This window comes from Poecilia formosa, unplaced genomic scaffold, assembly GCF_000485575.1.
Source record: "Poecilia formosa unplaced genomic scaffold, Poecilia_formosa-5.1.2 Scaffold29, whole genome shotgun sequence".
In the NCBI taxonomy this organism is placed as follows: Eukaryota; Metazoa; Chordata; class Actinopteri; order Cyprinodontiformes; family Poeciliidae; genus Poecilia; species Poecilia formosa.
The window spans coordinates 2,715,664-2,737,035 of record NW_006799968.1 but is presented as its reverse complement, the minus strand read 5'-3'; the positions used below and the strand labels follow the sequence as shown (position 1 = coordinate 2,737,035).

General features: G+C 38.2%; 1 protein-coding gene across 5 annotated transcripts in view; it reads right to left on the bottom strand.

The window, feature by feature from the left end:
• The window catches only part of ntrk3b (neurotrophic tyrosine kinase, receptor, type 3b), a 327,306-nt gene that overhangs the window by 78,608 nt on the left and 227,326 nt on the right, over positions 1–21,372 (bottom strand). For 2 of the 5 annotated variants that reach the window (XM_016669998.1, XM_007549069.2), the window contains one exon: positions 18,663–18,851. The exons of the other annotated variants lie outside the window; for them this stretch is intronic. In XM_016669998.1, the coding sequence (XP_016525484.1) occupies positions 18,663–18,851 (189 nt within the window). The remainder of the gene's footprint in view (positions 1–18,662; positions 18,852–21,372) is intronic. 5 annotated transcript variants of the gene reach the window in all.

The following is a 21,372-nucleotide window of genomic DNA, read 5'->3' as shown; positions in this document are numbered from 1 at the left end:
AATTAAATTTCACGTTAGTGGACTTAAAGCTTCAGTGGGTAACTTTTACACAAATGTGTCTTTTTTCCCCATGTCAAAACTGTCACCGAGTTGCGACAGTGTGGTGAGAAATCAAACCCTCCAACTCCTCCAATTACAAAAATGTTCCGCTCCCAGTCAAAAACAACCAATCAGAATCAGGAGGAGGGTCTTAGTGCTGTCAATCATCTTCATGTTTCATACGCTGATGGCAGAGAAACAACTTACAGTTACAAGAAAACTGTTTCTCTGCAGTGGCTATGCTAACTAGCCTTAGCCTTCATGGCAGGCTACGTTGTGGTGAACCAGCTCACAAATTATCTTTCTTACATTAGACTATCACAACATGATGATAATGTTAACAAATATGGAAAAAAACCAAAAAACAATTATTTATAGAAGTTACAAACTGCAGCTTTAATAAACAGGGAATTTTGCATGTTCACAGTATCCATTATCTAATAAATTAGCTTATTATTTATTAAGCTAAATCTTTCTGACATTTTGCCCAAAAGCCAAAAGACATTCTCCAAATGCTTGATCGGGTTTTTCCAAACGGTTCTTCAGTCAGAACAGAGATTAGCTGCTCAGTCTGACTTCCTCTGGGATTTCATTTTTACCATTATGCCATTCGTCTCTGATATTCATCACCATCTGCTTGAAACATGTTGGGAGGATGAATCATGAAAGCCTCACCTGTTCCTCTGGTGTTTCTGACAGACTGTGTCAAAGCTATATGTATAAATGTGTGTGTCTATATAGCCGTCTGCAGAAGCTGGAGCCACTTTGCTGAGTGAGAGCCCCACCAGGGACTCCACCACATCACTGTTGTCAAAAGCTTGATCCTCTAAAACTCTGATGTCCCAGGCTGCACTTGCACATTTTAATTCAGAATGTGTTCTGACAGGATTTGATGGGGCAAATGTCTTTGACACTTTCTTAGCTTCCCAAAGTGTGAAGAGTCTCCAGCCTGTATTCCCAGCTGAATCCAGTCTCCGATCGTGCTGCTTTGTTGAACCTTCGTTTACAGGATACAAAATAAAATGTCACCTTAGACCGAAGATCGTTGCATTCCCTGTCACTCGTTATTAACTGAATGATTAACTTTACAAGATGATGTTTTCAGTGCGGCAAACTTTCAAATAAAGGCTTTTCTTCTTCCTGTCTTTGCTGTTGTCCCTAAGCTTTTCTGGGTGAAATAAACAGGATAATGAATAAAATAGAAGAAACAGGCAGGGAATCATAAGCAGAATGAGGAAAAGAGACTTTTTGGCTAACAGTACGGCATCCATCTTTCTTCCTTTTGGTTTCCTCTTCAATTTTTATATATAGTTTCTCATTGTCACCTTTGTGTTAAGCTGATGCATCTCAATGTTATATATATTTAAAGTATTAAAGCTGCAGTNAAAATGACTGACTTAGACCATTATTTTAGGAAGGTGACAAAACAATGTGTTCAAAGTCTTCTCTTTTATGATAATGCAACAACTCACTTTAGCAACATTTTAAAACAAGAATTTAGTTTGAGTTGAAACTACATGAGACTTTTTTCTACTCCAAAAAGCTCAATGTTATACAAACATGTTCATGTGTTGAAGGAACATTCACAAGCAAGAGAAAGATTGTGCTTTTGAAGCAACTATGAGGTTTTGGGATAATTCTTACTGGATATTTGCAGCCTATTCATTTTGTTCACTTGCAGAAAGTTAAAGTTCTTTTATTGCTCCTCCTTTATTTCCAAACCAATTTAAGGTGTTTTAGGATCATTATAGATCTGGAATACCTAAGTTTCACTCATCTGTACCAAACCGTTACCTGTGATGAAAACAATATGGCACATATACAACAACAACAACAACAAAAAGGAAATACCAAGGTCCAAGCCTCACATAAATACTTGGACAGCAGTAAAATGAGTTTTATATCATCACCCTTTATGAAGCAGCAGCAGACCAAGAAGGAAGTATCGTTTGAGATTTCCAATCAGGAATGCACTTCTTGGTTGCATGAAAACAATTTTATATGCAGAACTAAGAGGGGTATGAATAATTTTTGTGGTTCACTGGATGTACTTGAGTCTATGTGAACTGATTTGGATTGAGGAAAAACCATCATGTGAAATTCAGTGGTGTTTTTTTTTTTTTGCTATGCCACCTCAGCAGCCCCTTGTAAAGTTCAAACGCATAAATACTTAAAAGCCCAAAATAAACATTTATCATTTCTGAAGAAACACAGGACAAGTCATGTCAGGGTAACAGAAGAATGAACAACAACTATCCCCCTGGTGGCAAGGACTAGAAGACAGAGAAAAGATCAGAGTGTCTGATGCAGTGGATCTTTGATCTCACGTTGAAGCTGCTTAAGACAGAATACCGGGCACATGAAAGCTCAAGAGACTTTAAAAGTTTGCAATGCAAATAAACACAGCGACAATATCGGATCTGAGGAGCTGCATGAAGACAATATTGTAAAACTTTTACCACTAACATCTAAAACCTCTTGCTGAAGCTTGACAGAATAAATAATAATAAAAAAAAAACATAAAGTCTCAAGTTTTCTCCCCAGATAACTCACTGCAGCAGGAACAGCGCTGTAAACTTTACGTTTTTAGCTCCTGGCCTTAGATTATTTTCATTCCCAGCTGTCATTACTTACAGTGTTTGTGCTACCAGAATGGAGGCCCGTTTCTTTTATTGATTATCCTTTAAAACCGCCACGGAATAAGATGACCAAGTAAGTGACTTGGCAGGAAAAGGTAGAAAGAGCAAGAAAGGAAACAGATTGTGGAAAAGACAAGGATGCGTGTAGCGCTGGTGAACAGAGCTGCTGCTTGGGACTGACACTGAATAAAACATGACGGGTTGTAGGTTTACCATGAAAGCCCAGTCGCTCCATAGAGCTGCACTCATAAGGGCACACACAGCTTAAACCACACTCCAGGTTAAAAACCACAACAAATACATCATACAGTAACTCCAGCTTTATCTCCGTTACAAAACGGCAATCGTGAGAAAACTGAAAATATGATGCTTAGCAACAGAGAAAGTGATGTAGGGATGAAATCGTTCTGAAACTAAAGTAGAATTTCTCTAAATATTTTGAGTGTGGATTTTTTTTAACCATAGGAAATGAGTATTTGGCAGGTTAACATTTTTAACTAAATATATTTTTTAATTGGTCCGTGGGCATGAAAATCAAGGAAGACGTCCATGACAACACAAGTAGTCCACATAAGTCATGTCATGTGACTTATTTATCACATGACATGATAAATAAGTCATGTGTAATAAATTGGAAGGACACAGGAAATAAATACTAAACGAAGAGAAGAAGCAGAAAAAAGGCAAAGAAAGCCAGAAGCAGCTAAAAGTCACCATTATTTAGAAAGCTATCTGGTTTCCATAGCAACTTATTATCCACTGATTTAGTCCCAGTGGATTTTGTAAATGGCGTTCTCATCGGCAATCATACTAGAGGAAAACATACAGTATTTCCATTAAAAAAAATAATACACTGAGCTTCCAGGGTCTCTATACAAACTCAATGCGTGAGACTCCACTGCTGGAGATTAAAGCTGGACGGAGGAGATTTGGGTAAAAATCTCTGAAATATTGGGAGGATACATGTGGTCTTGGAAGAAACTGCAAACACTTGAAGTGAGAAAAATTTACTTACAAGTACCTTTTCAACAAGACATAGGAGCTTGTTTAAGTCAATAATTTCTTAATATTAATGAAAAAGTGCTAGTTTAATTGACATATTATTCACTTATTTGAAAAATGTCTTGTTCTAAATTTAATAATCTGCCAGTGGAACAAGTACTTTTTCAATCAATATTAAGGAGTTATTGACCAAGAATAAGCTCATATTTCTTGCTAAAAAGTTACTTGTAAGTTAGTTTTGTCTTTTTTCATGTGAACTAATATATTTATAGTAGAAACTAGACCAAAGGTACTTGGTAAGATTTTGTGTTTTTGCAGTGTGGAGCTATATTTCCTGAGAAAATTGTCAGTTTTCATTTTTACCAGATGCATAACAACATGGCTACTTTTCAAACGGCACCAGTGTTGCCAAATGGAAACTTAAATGTTAAACATTGAAATTCTTTACACTTTGTATCAACTATATTAGCAGGAAGACCGGCACCTGCTCCACTCCACCAAATATACATAAGGAATATAGTCAATAGATGGAAGGATCATACTCCAAAATGTTACATTTTAAAAAATGCTAATGGACCAAACAAGTGAGAAAATTTACATTATTTGGTTAGAATGTACTTAATTTTGTGGAGTTAATAAATTCAAAAAGTTGCCATTAATTTAATTGTCTTTTCTCTTTTATTCGTACTCTGATAGATTAACTGAGATCTACCCAAAATTGATATGCATGCAAACTGTCACGCCTCTCTTGTATGCTAATTTCTAACAGTGTGTTTTATCAGCGTTGTCGTTTTCTAGAAAGATCCGAGTAACAGCCGCAGCGTATCCATGCAAAGTCTCACACTCGTAGCAGCTCTCGGTGAACAGAATTAGCTTCTTTTATGTGTGCACCCAGACCTAAGTGGGGACTTATCAGTGGAGACACAATATAAACTGATGAGGTTCCCCCCCCTCCACCCAAAGCCTGCAGTCATAATCTGTCCACACAATACCGTCTAACATCTTTCTCTAAAATGTCACTGCATGTTTTATCCTGTTGTTCTTATGTCCAAATTCTTCCCTCAGGCGGAGAGGATTCATAGTGTAGAGGTTAGATTTACCGACTTTGTAATTAGACAGTCCAGGTTCATCGATAGGACACGCTTTAATTTTTAAACTGTGCCACTCGCAGTGGGAGAGCAGCGAAACACTTTAGAAGGAAAAGCTACTTAAACCAACCACTGAATGCTACAAAAGCTAGCTGAAGTGAAAAATATATATGCATAGAGAAGATTACAAGATAGATCAAATAAAATAGCAGTAGCCCTAATGTGTATTTCTATGTTGTTCCTATTTATTCTCATCTTAATTTAAAAATTACATTTTAGTTTCATCTTTAACAGGTTTTATTTTGTGGGGTATCACTGCATATATGCTGAAATGTGACTGCATTATCCTCACCATAAGTGCCTTTTTCTTTCTTCTTTCTTTGTTTGATGAATGATAAAATTTAATACATCTGCGGCAAACATCTGGTAATTTAATCCGTCCTCCATCTCTGCCTTCTTCGCTTTCATTAAATCAAACTCATTTGTCGGACTCGTGTGATGGACAGCATGTCATCGAGGAGGTAATTGCACACGAGCTAAAAGCAGTCAGCGTTTAATGTAGTGATACTGAAAAAGCATTTATGCGCCTGCACTTAGAGCACATGAGGTGTTGCATCCATTCCAGAAGACCATTTAAATCTTCTTCTATTTGAGCTCCCTACAATTTTACTAATGACTGCTGGCTTAACCCCGCCTCCCTTGGTGTACTCTTGGTTTGTAAATATAATGCTTCTTCTGTAAAATGATAAATTCTTATAATAGATGTTAAGATATGACCTTACCGAGCTGCTTAATTTGGTTATCTCTACACTTCAACATTTGCTAGTCTGTAAAAAAATTAAGAAAAATTGCAGATTTTTAAGGAGAAAAATCATATTGTAAATGCCCTACAACAACTATAAATTAAAGTGGTGGAGAGATCATTGTTCAGTCTTTTAGGTATTTTAGACTTTTGTTAATGTATAAGTAGAAAATCTGCATCTGAATGGTTGATAAAAGAATTAAGATCTTACAATGGTCTAGTAGAAGTCCTAGCTATAGTTATTCTCAAAACAAAACAAAAAGAAACAAAAACTTATTTTTACCCAACTAGTATACAAACCCTACTTAAAAGATATTTCTATAAAAATGCAACAAACCACTTGATATGTGTAGAATTTCCTGTTAAGTTGGATGAACCCAGTTCTGCACCAACATCAGTTTCTGTTGCCAGGTAGACGCAGGCAATTCATCAGCTGTGTTATCGGCAGTCCATGTGTAAAATGTTAAATGGCCGTGCAAAGTACTACTACAAAACGCATCCACAACAATAACCAATAATACCTTTAAGGTGATAGGCGTTGTAAATATCAAACTGTTATAAGTTCCACTAAAGACCAGCAAACACATGAGAGCCTGTCTGATTGTTAGGGTAAAGTTTAGTTGGGTGTTGAGACAGTAGCAGCTGGCTGCTGCTGTTGGCTATGTTAGTGTCGCTGAACTGCTGATTGTGCTCTGTTTGACTTAAACTGTCAATGAAAAGTTAAAGTGTATCACTGAAAAACGAACCACCACAAAAAAAAATAATCAAAAAATCAATCTGTTGCAACAATGTGTCGCATCAATATCAACGTACCAAAGGATCCGTTTGTGCTACGTTGCCTTCATGCAGCATGAATGCGACATGCAAACAATGAAACTCCAGAGTTTCACTTGTCAAGTTGCTGCTACAACACAGGTAACCTCATGTATCTGCAATGAGTCTGTGGCAGTCGGGAGCCTGGTGGAGTCTATTTACAGCCCCTTTAAGATCAGACCGTCAATCCACGATCTATATGTCTTCAATACGGCGTACAATCAGAAGGGACAGGTGATGACATTGAAACGAGGGTGGAGCGATTTGTGATACATCTAAGGACGTAGTCATACACCCATTGCCCAGGGTAGAATAGAAAGCAAACAAGCAGGTGTAGCAGCACTAGATCTATCGTCCAATGACAGAAATATAATCTTCTGCAGAATCTGATGCAAATAAGACCACGCAGATAATGGTGTTCAAAATCGTTGCCACTGACTGTATTTAGACAGCCTGCATAAGGATTGACACACAAAGCTCAGTCACATATAGAGGAAATACCTTTGATGAATGAATGCTAATGAGTTGTAGGGCACATATCTTTGGTTCCATGATTTTAGCCACGTACTCTGATGTCACATCAGTGATGAAGCACCAAGAGCACAAAGGGACACCAAAAAAGTCAAGCTCATAAAAAACTGTAATTATAACATTAAAAACAAAAGTATGTAAAGCTCATCAATCGATTCAATACAGCAAGAAATTTAGACACCTCAAATTATTGTTCATTCACAGAGATGTATGCGCTCAGATCAGTCTGACTGCACGCGTGGGTTGGTCACTGTGGAGAACATGGTGGAACAAACACCACCACAGTGAAAGAAGCAGCTTCAGAATCATTTTACATGAACTACTGCAGCAACACTAAGTGATCTGAACAAACGAAAATTGTGAAAAATGATAAATACGAAAGCATCAATGACATGAGGAATGATCCCATGAACATCTGCAGACTGAAGATTTTAAGTTTTTTCACTAGCTTTGCTGCATTTCTCACATCACCATCAACTGCTGGTGCATTTCTTAAAACAGTAAAATATACAAAACCTGGTTAATTAATTAGTGAAAGCTGAGGTTCATCAGACATTCTTAAATTTCTTGTAAGAATGATAAAGAAATGCATAAAGGTGACAGATTTTGAGAACTATTTCAACATGTTTGTAATGACTCAAGCAAGGAAATGGGGATTATTAGTTTTAGATGGAAGGACTATTCAGGATGTATAGTTCATTTTTATTGATATGAAAGAAGCAAATGATAATGATTTAAAATGGCAGATAATTATCTGGAAGCAACTGATGCCTGTCCTAAATGATTTGCAATTTGCTGGAAAGAATGAGAAACTGTTACTTTGATGTACGACGGACTAAAGCTTATGGCAGTTTAAAAAAAAAATCAAGAGAAATTTTATTTGATTTGAGAAATCCATCAATCAATTACAACAAAAAGTTCAACAAAAAATATTTTAAATATGGCAGAACTGACGTCTTGAAACTCTGAATACCTGGTGCATAATTGTAAAGGAATGCTGCTTTTAGAATAGAGTTCAAAATGCAAAAACAAGTCTGCACTCACATTTATTACTTAAAATGGTAAACACAAGATAAGATTGTGAACAAACATAGAAACATATTTGTCCACAGCTTTAGCCGACACTAAAAACATTCACGTCTGATGACAGCTAAATGCTCTCTCTTTCCTCAAAAACTAAAACCTGTGAATGCACAATATGAGAAAGTGCTGCTGGATCTGACAACAAAATGTTACATTAGCATACAGACAGACATCAAATTCTACCTTTGCTCAAAAACAAAAAAGGCTAAATTTACAAGAATACAAAGCTAGCATTTTTCTTTAAATGTGTAATAGCAAATCCATCGGTGAAAGTGTCTTCATTCAGGTATGCAGAGGCTCAGACTTGCCCTTGCTGTTCGTTACTCAGAAAAAGTTCATGCCAGGTGAAAAAGAGAGACAAGAAAACAGACGTTCTTTCTGACTGAATGACTTGTTGAGATGCCAGCACAGACTCCTTCATTTACATGATTTTGTTGATGTTTTGTTGAGAGCAGCAGCTTGGGAATGCCTTGAAAGTGATTGCAGGGAAGCATGTAGCTTAAATAAGAGCCTTTTTAGTCACTCTTTCAGAAGAATCTGCCGTTTTATGTAAAAAAAAAACCTAAAAAAAAAAGTCAAGGGATGCAATTAAGTTAAGAAGCTATTAAATAGGGAAATTATTCAACAATGGACTTTGATTACAGGACATCAAATGGAAACATTACTTATATATGAATCCATTATTATTTCACAATGGAAGCAGATTTAATTGTTTTTTGTTTTTTTTTCATTTATTCAGTCTTATTGTCAGTCATCAGCTCTTCAAGACACTGCAACAATTTAAACAACTTGACTGAAAAGGTAGAAGCACAAGGTTTATATTTATGCCTGTCCTACAAACTAAACTATTTTATCATAATATATAAATCCCAAAACACATAACTTCTTATATAAATTACCAAACAAAAATATAAGAAAACAATTCAAAACCCTAACAAATACAACACAATTTTAATTTACCCTTGTAACCACCAAATGTATTTTTCTTATCCCTATGACTGTAAATTAGGATAAATGTAGTTAACCTAGCTTTTTAGCCACCTGTAATGAACTACACTCTAAGGCCAAGCGTTCATTTAAAATGACAGCAAAATACTTTTTTTCATCTCTTTTTTTAGCTTGTTTTGTACATTTAGAAACATGTAGCAAATCATTTTAGATTCACATGTCAAAATATCTTTGCACTCCAACAGGCTTTTTGATTATTTTACAATTAAGCAAATTAAATTTCACGTTAGTGGACTTAAAGCTTCAGTGGGTAACTTTTACACAAATGTGTCTTTTTTCCCCATGTCAAAACTGTCACCGAGTTGCGACAGTGTGGTGAGAAATCAAACCCTCCAACTCCTCCAATTACAAAAATGTTCCGCTCCCAGTCAAAAACAACCAATCAGAATCAGGAGGAGGTCAATCATCTTCATGTTTCATACGCTGATGGCAGAGAAACAACTTACAGTTACAAGAAAACTGTTTCTCTGCAGTGGCTATGCTAACTAGCCTTAGCCTTCATGGCAGGCCACGTTGTGCTGAACCAGCTCACAAATTATCTTTCTTACATTAGACTATCACAACATGATGATAATGTTAACAAATATGGAAAAAAACCAAAAAACAATTATTTATAGAAGTTACAAACTGCAGCTTTAATAAACAGGGAATTTTGCATGTTCACAGTATCCATTATCTAATAAATTAGCTTATTATTTATTAAGCTAAATCTTTCTGACATTTTGCCCAAAAGCCAAAAGACATTCCCCAAATGCTTGATCGGGTTTTTCCAAACGGTTCTTCAGTCAGAACAGAGATTAGCTGCTCAGTCTGACTTCCTCTGGGATTTCATTTTTACCATTATGCCATTCCTCTCTGATATTCATCACCATCTGCTTGAAACATGTTGGGAGGATGAATCATGAAAGCCTCACCTGTTCCTCTGGTGTTTCTGACAGACTGTGTCAAAGCTATATGTATATATGTGTGTGTCTATATAGCTGTCTGCAGAAGCTGGAGCCACTTTGCTGAGTGAGAGCCCCACCAGGGACTCCACCACATCACTGTTGTCAAAAGCTTGATCCTCTAAAACTCTGATGTCCCAGGCTGCACTTGCACATTTTAATTCAGAATGTGTTCTGACAGGATTTGATGGGGCAAATGTCTGACACTTTCTTAGCTTCCCAAAGTGTGAAGAGTCTCCAGCCTGTATTCCCAGCTGAATCCAGTCTCCGATCGTGCTGCTTTGTTGAACCTTCGTTTACAGGATACAAAATAAAATGTCACCTTAGACCGAAGATCGTTGCATTCCCTGTCACTCGTTATTAACTGAATGATTAACTTTACAAGATGATGTTTTCAGTGCGGCAAACTTTCAAATAAAGGCTTTTCTTCTTCCTGTCTTTGCTGTTGTCCCTAAGCTTTTCTGGGTGAAATAAACAGGATAATGAATAAAATAGAAGAAACAGGCAGGGAATCATAAGCAGAATGAGGAAAAGAGACTTTTTGGCTAACAGTACGGCATCCATCTTTCTTCCTTTTGGTTTCCTCTTCAATTTTTATATAGTTTCTCCTTATTGTCACCTTTGTGTTAAGCTGATGCATCTCAATGTTATATATATTTAAAGTATTAAAGCTGCAGTGTGTAACTTTAAAAAATATGCTTTTTACATATTTCTTTAAAATTTTGATGGACAGTAATGTTAAAACCACCTCAGCCTAGAGCAAAAACTTCATGAAAATAGCTTTTTTTATTTTTAAGAGTAGTGTTTGTAAGCCAGTCGTAGTTAGAAATAAAATTAATCACATAATTCAAAGTTAACTCAATCATCTCCATTTGCATGATTTTTCGTTTTTCTCTTTACCAAAAACTGGATGACAAAAGTCCTCAATCTGGTGTTTTGGTCTCAATCAGCCCTGTTTTTGATGGACAATATTGTTTACAGAGTCTTCATAATTCATTTCATTTGTTGTTTGATTTATTTTGGATATTTAAAATGTCTTCCAGTTCTAGTGTCAAATGTTCATTAGAATTTAAAGTTTCTTGATATTTCAGAAAGTGTTCTAGGATTATCATGCCATGAGCATTATATTACTCAAAAATCGTATCAAAACAGCAATGTCATCGTTTATCGCAATAACTTCTGGGACAATTTATTGTCCATCAAAATGTGTTATTGTCACAGGCATAAGTGTTTCCATTAAGCAAATTTATCTTTGTAAAGCCAATTTGTGCCATTTTATGGTCAATGGAAACGCAGCTAATGATGCAACGACATAGTTTAGCTTACTTGACAGAAAGCGCTAAAAGAACTTTCAAACTTATAAATCTGCTGCATTAAAAGCCTGTTTCATTCTATGTTTGCACCAGTTGTCCCAATTTCTTTACTTTCTCACCTGAATAATTCATCCGGCGTGTTTGTCGTAGCCTCTAACACGAGCCTCTAGCACCCTGTTCCACTCCACTGATGGGATGGGAGCCATCATTATGCCAATTGAAAGTGGCGCAGACAAGTTACTTTAACCTTCAGTTTCCTCTGCAGGCGGACTCGGGCTACATCCTGCAGCCTATTTACCCAGAGCGGCACGCTGAAAAGCCCCGAGATTAAATCTCTATCCCGCAGCTCAGCATCATTCATTTGTCCAGGCTCACTTGAGGCCTCGATGCCAGCAAACATTGTCCCCAGAGGGGGAGACGGCGCCGCACTGAGATTTACTCAGCTAGTCAGGTCAGGCTGCTGGGGGAGAACAGATGTTTGGAGGGCTTTGTTCTGTCCCTCTGTGTGTGTGCGCGTGTCTATTTGTGTGCTTGCATTTCACCACAGATGCATGCCAACTTTTTCTGCTGTGTATGCGTCTATTTGAATGTGCTTTTGTTTCCGACTACCTGCCAAGGTTGTGTGTTTGTGTGCGTTTACAGCTTCCAGGTGTGTGTGTGTGTGAGCTGTGTACAATGAGTCTGTCACTGTGTGGCTTCTGGTCCAAATTCTCATCCAGAGACACGGTTAACGTCCATTTACTTCATCAGTTTGTTAAGACATGCAGGGAGCAGCACTGTGTTCACATAGCTTATGAAAATGCTATTAGTAGGAGGAGAAGAACCAAAAAACTAAACTTGGCTCAGAAAAGAAAAGGGTTCCTGTAAAAGTTTACAGCCGAAATGATCATTAAGAAAAATAAAGTTAAGAACAAAAAAATGCTGTAAAACACCTTTAAAGGCTGAATTACAGTAAAAAAGACAGGAGTCGCAATTAATGGGTTTATGAGCCGACTTATTAAATCAACAAAAACAAAATGTTCTGTTAAAAATAACCGAGTCATCTTTTCCCACTTTGCTTAGCTATTCTAACAGTCACATAATAAATTAAAGTGAAACACATTTACAAGGGCAAGCTGCGATGCACCGTGGTTTTGCTTGCCTATGGCGCCATAGGAGGTGAATATAATAGTTAGATTAGAGGCACCCATCCAGCAGCTGATGGCATAAAAAAGAGCCTCTGGCATCAAACTCTCAGCAGCTCAGAGGCTCTGCGTCATCTGGCATCGACGGGAAACTCTGACATGAGGGACAGCTTTCACTGTTGACTCTCAGCGGGCATCTCTTCTTAACCTGCTGGCTGAACGCCGGCCTGCAGGAGCCTCTGCTGCTCCTGCCCAATTTCTGTCTTGTAGCTCTAGTTTTGTTCACAAAGGCTTAGAAAAAAATGGCAGGAAATAAGCCCAGTGATTATTTTTACTTAAATATAAAATGCTATTTTGCGTCTTTTATTTATATTCACAGGAGCAGGGTGTCTCTGGTGTTAAATGAAGATATTCTTTTCTACACTTTCCCATTCAAATATCTTTTTAGGTTGCGTAACCGTACCGTTAAGTAGGTCACTTTTTTGACTGTGGCAGTTCAAATGGAATATTAAGAAAATGTACATTTTCTTGGCTAATTGCTGTTTCACTGCAGGACCACTCAGAGTTTGAGTTCAGACTGCACAGTGCCTTATTAAAGAATCATTCCTTGAACTTTTTCATATTTTGCCTGGTTGCAACTTTACACTTGAATCCTTTTTATATTGAACTGGATTCACGGTTCAGTTTTAGAGGACTTTTTTTTATGTAGAACATAAGGTATAAAAAAAATTAAAAAGCCTATTTGTGCATTTTGTTGCTCATCATATCTAAAATTGGGAAATGCCTTGAGATAACATTTCTTGTGAAATTGTGCAATATTAATAAAACTTCAGATGAATGAGTCTGGCTCGATTTCACACAAATGTGATGCAGCTATGAAAGATCCTTGACTATCAGATCCTTTTGTCTTTTTCACCAATGGTTTGAAATTTGCTGAATAAATTGAATAATTACATCACATACAGAGTTGTTGCATAAACAACGTGGACACTTCTTTTTTGTGTGTTTCAGTCTGAAATGCAGGAACATTCAAGAATAGCTTTCTGTTGGTTCTCCTGAGCTCCTAGTGTTAGCAACCTGCAGTATTGGACGAACCATCTGCAGTTCAGCGTTTTTTTGTTTTTTTTTAAGGTTTTGTTGGCTCTAGTGGCCTTTTTTGAAGGTAGTTTGACAGGGAGGAGGGGGAAGACATGCAGCAAATGTTGCCAGGCCGGGAATTGAGCCTGCGACCACCAGCATGAGAGCTAGGGCCTCAATACATGGATTATGCTTTGCCCCTCCACCACCACATAACCCCCCCAAGTTTCATCTTGAGAGATAAGAACTTTCCCTCTCCGCGTATTAAAATCAGTTTATATCTAATAATAAACACTGAGTGCTTCCATGCAAAAGCTTTAATAGAATATGGAGATAAAACGTGTCATTGGGGACCTTTGGCAACGGCTTGTCCCTGAGCATAACCCCAGTGTTACTGCTGGATTAAACTTTAAGCTTTAAGTACATTTAGGCACTAAGTACTTTACACTAGCTGCTCCAGGGAGTTTCTTTAAAAGTCTTCTCGAACTATTTTTGACATCTTATCAAAAACATACCTGGAGTGTTGCCTTGATTCTTTCATGCATGTTTAAAAAAATCCTTTAGTCTCCCATAGCAACCATTTAGCTGTAGAAAATGCCTCTTTGGCCCTGACACCGCCTTCAAGATGCAGCTCCTCTTTGGAGCTGCAGATTCCAAGCTTCCACTTCACAGAGCATCATGACTCTCCCACTCAGCTCCTTCAGACTAGCCAGCAGCTATTAGCAAACACCTGGCAGAACTGGTGAGCTCATTGTACGAGCTGCGTCCTGGTGCAGCGCTGGGAAAAATGTTGTTAAAGGGTTAATGGCGGAGTGATGTTATGACTCTCGCATATCAGTTCAGTTTTATGTTTTATGACTGAAGGCGGAGTTTCAGAAAGAGCAGGAGTTTTTAAACAGACAGAGGCCCAATTTCAAGGTGTTAAATTACAAAGTAAAATTTCTTTAAAATCATATTTGATATGGATTTTTCTAACAGCTGAAGGTAACATTGTTAGATGATTGTGCTATTAAATGGGAATATGTGCCTGGAAAACACAACACTGCCCCTTTAAAACTAAAAGTAAATGAACTTGTATTGTCTTTACACAGTTTGGTACGTCAGCCTCATAGTGTGGTGAACACTTTAGTATACTGTTTGTGTCTTTCACACAGGTTTTCACACAAATTTAAAACAATTGTGTTATACAAGTGTATAATACCATATAACAGTTTTTATTTAAATACCAAATTTATGCCATCTGTTGATAAATAAACATATTAATATCTGAGTTTTTCTGGGAAACCTCAAGACTTTTTAGTCCACACTAAAGTGTTTGAATTCAAAGCTAGCCAGGCTCCTGGGTCCTTTATTTCATAATCTTTTTTATTTTTTTAATCAGACCATAATTTATGGAATCATAGCCTTGGAACATGAAAACTGCCTTTCAATCAATCTAGTGCCCATTTACATTCACTTACAAAGCTTTCAGGCAGCCACATTAGTCACTCTTTGTCTCTGCTGGGAACATTAAAATCTTCAAAAACATCACCTTGAGCACAATTATGTCTCTGTTTCAGCAGAAGTAAAAGGGGACAAAGAGGAGAGGTTTGTCCGAGCTATGCCCAGGAGTTATATCCCCAATAAAATGGATATAATGGGAAGCTTTACGGTACTCTCCAGCATCAAACGCTATTGTGTAATACTCGCCAGCGGGATGGGACAACTCCGTAATTAAAATTGCGAGCTGGGTGATAAAACACAGACATTTGCTGGGAGACAGCAGATCTAGCTAGATATAGATCTATCATTAGGCTAAAGAATTGTCCTTTGACTTCTGTGCTTTTATCTTGCTAATGCGGCAACATTTCCCCAGAAACGGCCTTTTACAACTCGTAAAGAAAAAAAACAAAACAAAAAAAAAACACAGCCACCGTCAAACACAATAGTTCAGAAAAGAGATGAGTTAATTGCATTATAGCTCTTTGAGGTTTCAAATGCTTATTTTTTGCAAGTTCCAAGTGTCTAGTGACCAAAACTAACATTTTTCATTGAATTAATATAATACCTTCCTACAACAAAGTATTGCTGTAGGTCATGAATTCATATCACGTTTTTCACCCCTCAGCTGAACTCTGTTCATCTGTATATGAGGTAAATTTTATGAAGTGGGGTTTTATGAAGCCAGAGTTAACATGAATAGATTGCTATGACCAATTGATAACCCACAATCCTTAAGTATCACTGGATAATAACTCAAATGCAGGGCTGTGGCCTTTGGCCTACATACAAGTTTCCTTTCAAAACAACCCCTCAAGTCTAAATCAAGTGTTGTTTGGTAAAACCATCAGGATATGTTTGGTTTTTAGTCCCTCAGCCAAAGGTCCGACTCAAACCTTCAGTTTTTAGACCACATATCAAAGTCAAGTCTCGAGTCTTCAGACCAGAGATACGCAAGTTCAGTCTTTGAGGACTTTCATCCAACAGGTTTTATGTTATGTCCAATATCTGGTGAAAATATTTGTAACTATGCCAACTCCAGTCATTTGAGCTTCCTCCCATACCTCGGACATCTAGTGTCACCCACTTGATGTCCGAGGTATGGGCCAAAAAAAACAAAACAGCAACCGTCAAACACAAAATGGGCTAGAGACTCGTATCAAGTTTAGTTCTTTTCTGAACTAAACTTGATACGAGTCTTTAGCCCACAAGTGTCTAAGCCTTGAGACGTTAAACCACTGGTCCAAGTCAAGTCTCAGGCAGCCTACCACCACACAATGCCTGGTGATAACGGCTCATTTCAGATGACCAAAGTACTGACCTCTTATGTTGAAAGGGGATGGCAGCAGCAGCAGCATTTTACCTCTTCATTGCTATTCCAGGAGATGATCTCTTAAATGCTCAGAGTGCAACAAGAGTCTGACCATCGCATTAGCAAAGTCCTGATGGACTCGGGTAAAGACAGGCGTCACAGCTGTACGACCTGAACTCCCACTGCGCTTGTGTGTATATTTTAGCAGCATGCTATTCTCTCGGATAAGAAGCTTTCAAGTAAATTAATGAATACATTATGTATTAGTCGACATACTGTATCCAAGCGAGTGGTGCTGAGCAAGGCCAGCAGGACAATGAGAACCAAAGGACACCAAAGAGACTCCTGACACATCAAATCATAGACGCAGTGAAGGAATATAAGGTGACATTAGATCATTTTTCCTCTTATTTTTATACCTACAAGGCACACAGACAGCACGCCTCCATCCTTGTATAGATTTTCAGCAGTACACCCACACAGCACACATTTACACACGGATACACAGAGAAACTTCCCTTCCTTGTGTGCATGTCCTGAGGGTGAAGAAGGCATTCGTATTCAGTGAATGATGTTTTCTTAGCCAGTGGCAGAAAGCAGTGGCCATTATGACCTTGTGATGAATTCAGGGCTCATTTCCTACGATTTCCTTTTATGTGCATGCATGTAGAATTAAATCCAAGGGTAAAAAAGAAAAAAAAAAAGAAAAGAGAAGGCACAGGTCAAAGCTAAGGCACCGAACACACATGGCCTGACTTTTAATTCTCCGCGCTCAATTACTGGGGGAAAGTTTCACTCCTACCCAGTGCCATTTATTCATTAGCCCCACAATCAGATCTCCTGTCCGAGTCATGAGATGTTATAAATCAGTCAACGGCTGGACATTAAAAATTCATGCAATTCATAATGCATAAGACCCGTCACTTATTTATCACCTCTAAATGGGTTTTCCTCTCTTCTCATTGGCTACACACCCAGAGGCCAACTTTTGTTAGCGTGATGTGCGGCCATTTTGAGATAGGGCCAGGTCCAATCTGGACAGGGCAGGTTATGGAAAAAAAGGAATCCTGCTGCGATCAGAACGGAGGAGAGAGTCTTTACCCTTAAAATGCAGGCGGTTTGATTGGAAGGAGCAGGAGCGAGGCTGCGGGTTGCTGCTGGAACAGTTGCTTTCTGCTGATTCTCCTGAGCAGCCAATCTAATTGGGAGTAATTAGGCCTTAAAGTGGTCTTGTCTTTTCCCCAACTTGGAACACGAGTCCCAGTGGAGGGTGGCTGATTTGGGGAAGGGGAGGCTGCGAGTATATAAACACTAGTCGCTGGAACAGTGAAGGTTGTTTTCACCCAGGTGCATAAAGAGTCTGGCACCTCTCCAACCGAGGCTAACGCCATACAGCCGCACAGACACAGCTGCAGCTGAGACTAAACTGATGGGGTTTGTTTTTTTTGTTTGCTGGCTTGGGATGATGATCACACTTTGCAAAATTAACTGATATGTGACAGTAAAATTTAGTCTTGTTTAGGTTTGTGAACGTGTGCGAGTCAAGCGTCTCTCAGATGAGCATTTGGCATCCAGACAGGTCACCTCAACAAAACAACACATCTACGGAACGAGACACTGTGATGCATTTTGCATCGAAAGCAGAATTTATGCTGTTTAAACTGATTGTGGCTTGGTCAGCAACTCCCAGACCCCCCACCCCTCCGTCACTCCATCTTTTGACCTTTACATTTTGGGACCAGGCCATGTGGAAGGACAGCAAACACACACACAGCTGATAGACGACTGGGGAAAGACGACCAGCAGATTTAAACGGACAGCGCCTTCATACCCCTTGAGATTCTTCCACAATTCTTTTCATGATTATAATATATATTTGTTTAATTTGGATTTTTTTTTCTTTCATACGCCAATAGAAAACAGAACTTACTAGTGAAGTGAAAATCTAAAAAGTGTAGTTGTAGTCTCAATTAATCAAAACCACACATAACAAATGTCTCGATAAATTTTGCTGGATTATAAATTGTCCCAGAAGTTATTGTAATATACGATAATATTGTTCCTTTGAGATCATTTTCAAGTAACATGATGGTAATGGCATAAACGTGTAAGAACACATCCTCAAGGATCAATGAACTTCAATTTCTAATGAACATTTAACACAAACCGGAAGACATAATATTCAAAATGAATGAACAACCACAAAGAAGCATCGCTTGCTTCAATGAAAATGTCTGGTCTATTGACGTGTTTGCACCAGATTTACACATACAGAATGCAGAACTCTTTTCTAGGTCCCCTTTACTTGTACAGATATCTGCTCGAATAGTTCAAGGTGAAGAAATACTTATTTTTGCGCTGTTTGGCTTCATTGGAGTTGAGGATTAGAGTCAACAGGACAGACTTACGAGTGGTCGGTTTGTTGCAGTTGTGTCCGTGCCTAAAGTACTGGGGATTTTCCACCACAGGTATGCGAGTCATTCCTATGACGACTGCGTCGGGTCCCGCATCCAGAGTACACGGCGTGATGATCCCGTGATTGACGTGATGAAGAGGGCTGGCAGAGTCTTCCTCACCACTGATCACGGCTACGGGACCTGAAAGAGCGGAGAGAAACGCTGACTTATTTTACACTTTAATGCCATCTTCACATGCTGGGTAACATAAGCTCACATTATCGGAAGCCGTCATAGAAATTTGTTCTGATTTCTTTTTTCGTGTCAAAAGAAAAAAATCTTTTTTTTTAAAGTGCCAAGTTTGAAGTTGATAGAATCCATAGGTTCATTTTTATTAGCCTGAGGACTCCAGAGAAAACTTGCAATCCAGAAAAGTTTGAGTGTTTTAATATATTTTGTATTAGAAATATATGTATTAACCTAATAAATGATAAAAAATATCACAAAGGAGGAGGAATTAAATAGTGAAAGCAAACAATGACTATTATATTTAGGCAGCAAGAAAGACAAAACTGCGAGCTTTATTTAATTTTATATATATATATATATATATATATATATATATATTTGCGTGTAATGCATTATCCTGGCAACAAAGGTGGGAGTTTAATGATAAAACATGATAAAAACATCCAGTGTTATCTGGTCTTGATCTTATCTAGCCAGATAAAGAAATATATTTCCCCTCTTCTTAAAATAGCAACGAAAAAGCAAATTTCCTTTTACTTAGTTCCAACAGGACACATTCACATGAAACCTTTCTGCTATTTTACCTTAAGAAACCTTTAAACCTGAATTTCATATCAACGTGATAAATGACATCTTGCATTGCAAATGCAGCCACATTTCCCAGTCGGACCTTCTTGGGCTCCACAACAACAGAAGCGTACGACCATGCTTCAGTTCACTGACTGGGGCTGACATCTTTGGATCAACTGGCACCAACGAGCCAAAACATTTCAAGCTAAAGGTCAAAAGGTGTCGGATATGTGAAATGGTGGATGAACTCAGAGCTGTGAAATGTGCAGAAGCAAATCTTATCTTCAGTTACTCTGAAACAAACAACTCGGAGCTCCTACAGCTCAAAAAATAGGGCTGCAGTCCATCAGAACCAGCCCCCTCTTCTTTATCACTGCATCCATCATTTTCCTCCAAAACTGGAGATAAATCGCTCAAACCTATGATGAAATCGCTCACAACTTCTGCTGCTTCTGTGTATTCAGCTTATTTACGCTTTGACTTACCCTCATTACATCATCACAAGATAGCGCCGCGTTCTATCAGATCACCATCCACTGTCAGAATAGCATACATGCAGTGAGTACGCATGCCTGCGCATTAAGAAGTCCGACCTTCAGATGAGTTGTCAGTTCAGCATAAATAAGTCAATAAATTGTTTTCAATAACTAGATAGATATACATGCATTGTCGTGCATTTAAAGTGTATTTAAAGCAGAAACTAGCTAAAGCTGCAGTCAACTACAAAACACGCCCATGTGAAACTCGCCTCCGTGTTGCTTAATGACTGACTAGTTAACCGCTGAGTCAGGATGTCATACAGCTGTTAATAACAAAGTGAATGACAATCTATGTCATGACTCTATGTTGCTGATTAAATAAAATCATATGGTAATGGCAGCGTATACTTGTCTGACAGATACAGCCGTCAGTTCGTGCTAAGCGTATGACGATCTGACGGCGTATGCTGATCTGACAGAACACCGGCGTTTGACCCAGTTACTACAGACGAACACAGCAACATCTTCTAATGCTGTGGAACTTATAGTAGTCTGAAAAATATTATTAAAAGCTTGTGTGTGGTTCATCTTTTTAAATCATGTAAGTGGTTTCACAAGACAAATGGCTTAAGCAGATTTTGGATGAGAACTAAAGCTCTACCTCAGGGGTGTCCAAAGTTGGTCCTCGAGGGCCAGCATCCTGCATGTTCTCTCCCTGGTTTTACACACATGCATTAAATGATGGCTCATTACAGGCCTAAGCAGAACATTGACTTGCTGAGGAGGTTGTTACAACCACTAGGGAGAGAACTAAAACATGCAGGATGCCGACCCTCGAGGACCAACTTTGGACACCCCTGCTCTACCTGAACACATCAAACTTTACGACAATGACCTGCTGCTCTTTTTCATGGGCTGTTTGCTACATGTATTTGACACTGGGTCAGTAAACAGTTCACTTTACCCGCTTATCTCAGAAGTCCTATATCTATCTATATATATATATACACACACATGTAAAAGTAATCATGTTTGAATGTGTGTGATGTAAGCTGGCTTACACAATCACAGATCTGTGGTCTAAGTAGCCCTATCAACTCTTCCCAGTTAGTGCAGACGTTTTATTTCTGGAAATTATGGGCAAAATTCAGTGAAAAAAAAAAATCATGTAACTTGTCCTCAGCTTCAGATGGATGTGTTATTTATAGCTGCACAACACACTTATGTGCAGCAGAGTGTAGGATTTTTCTTTGATAATTTCCATGGCGACGACTCTAAAGCTAACTGGTCCTACTAATGGGCTGCAGAAATGGTGTTTCCATTCAGGCGACAAAATGAGTCTTCTGTGGTAACCATGTTATGATGCTTTGGCACATATGGAAGCTAAAACCCAAAGTTCATAAAGAAACCAGTTGAAAACACCA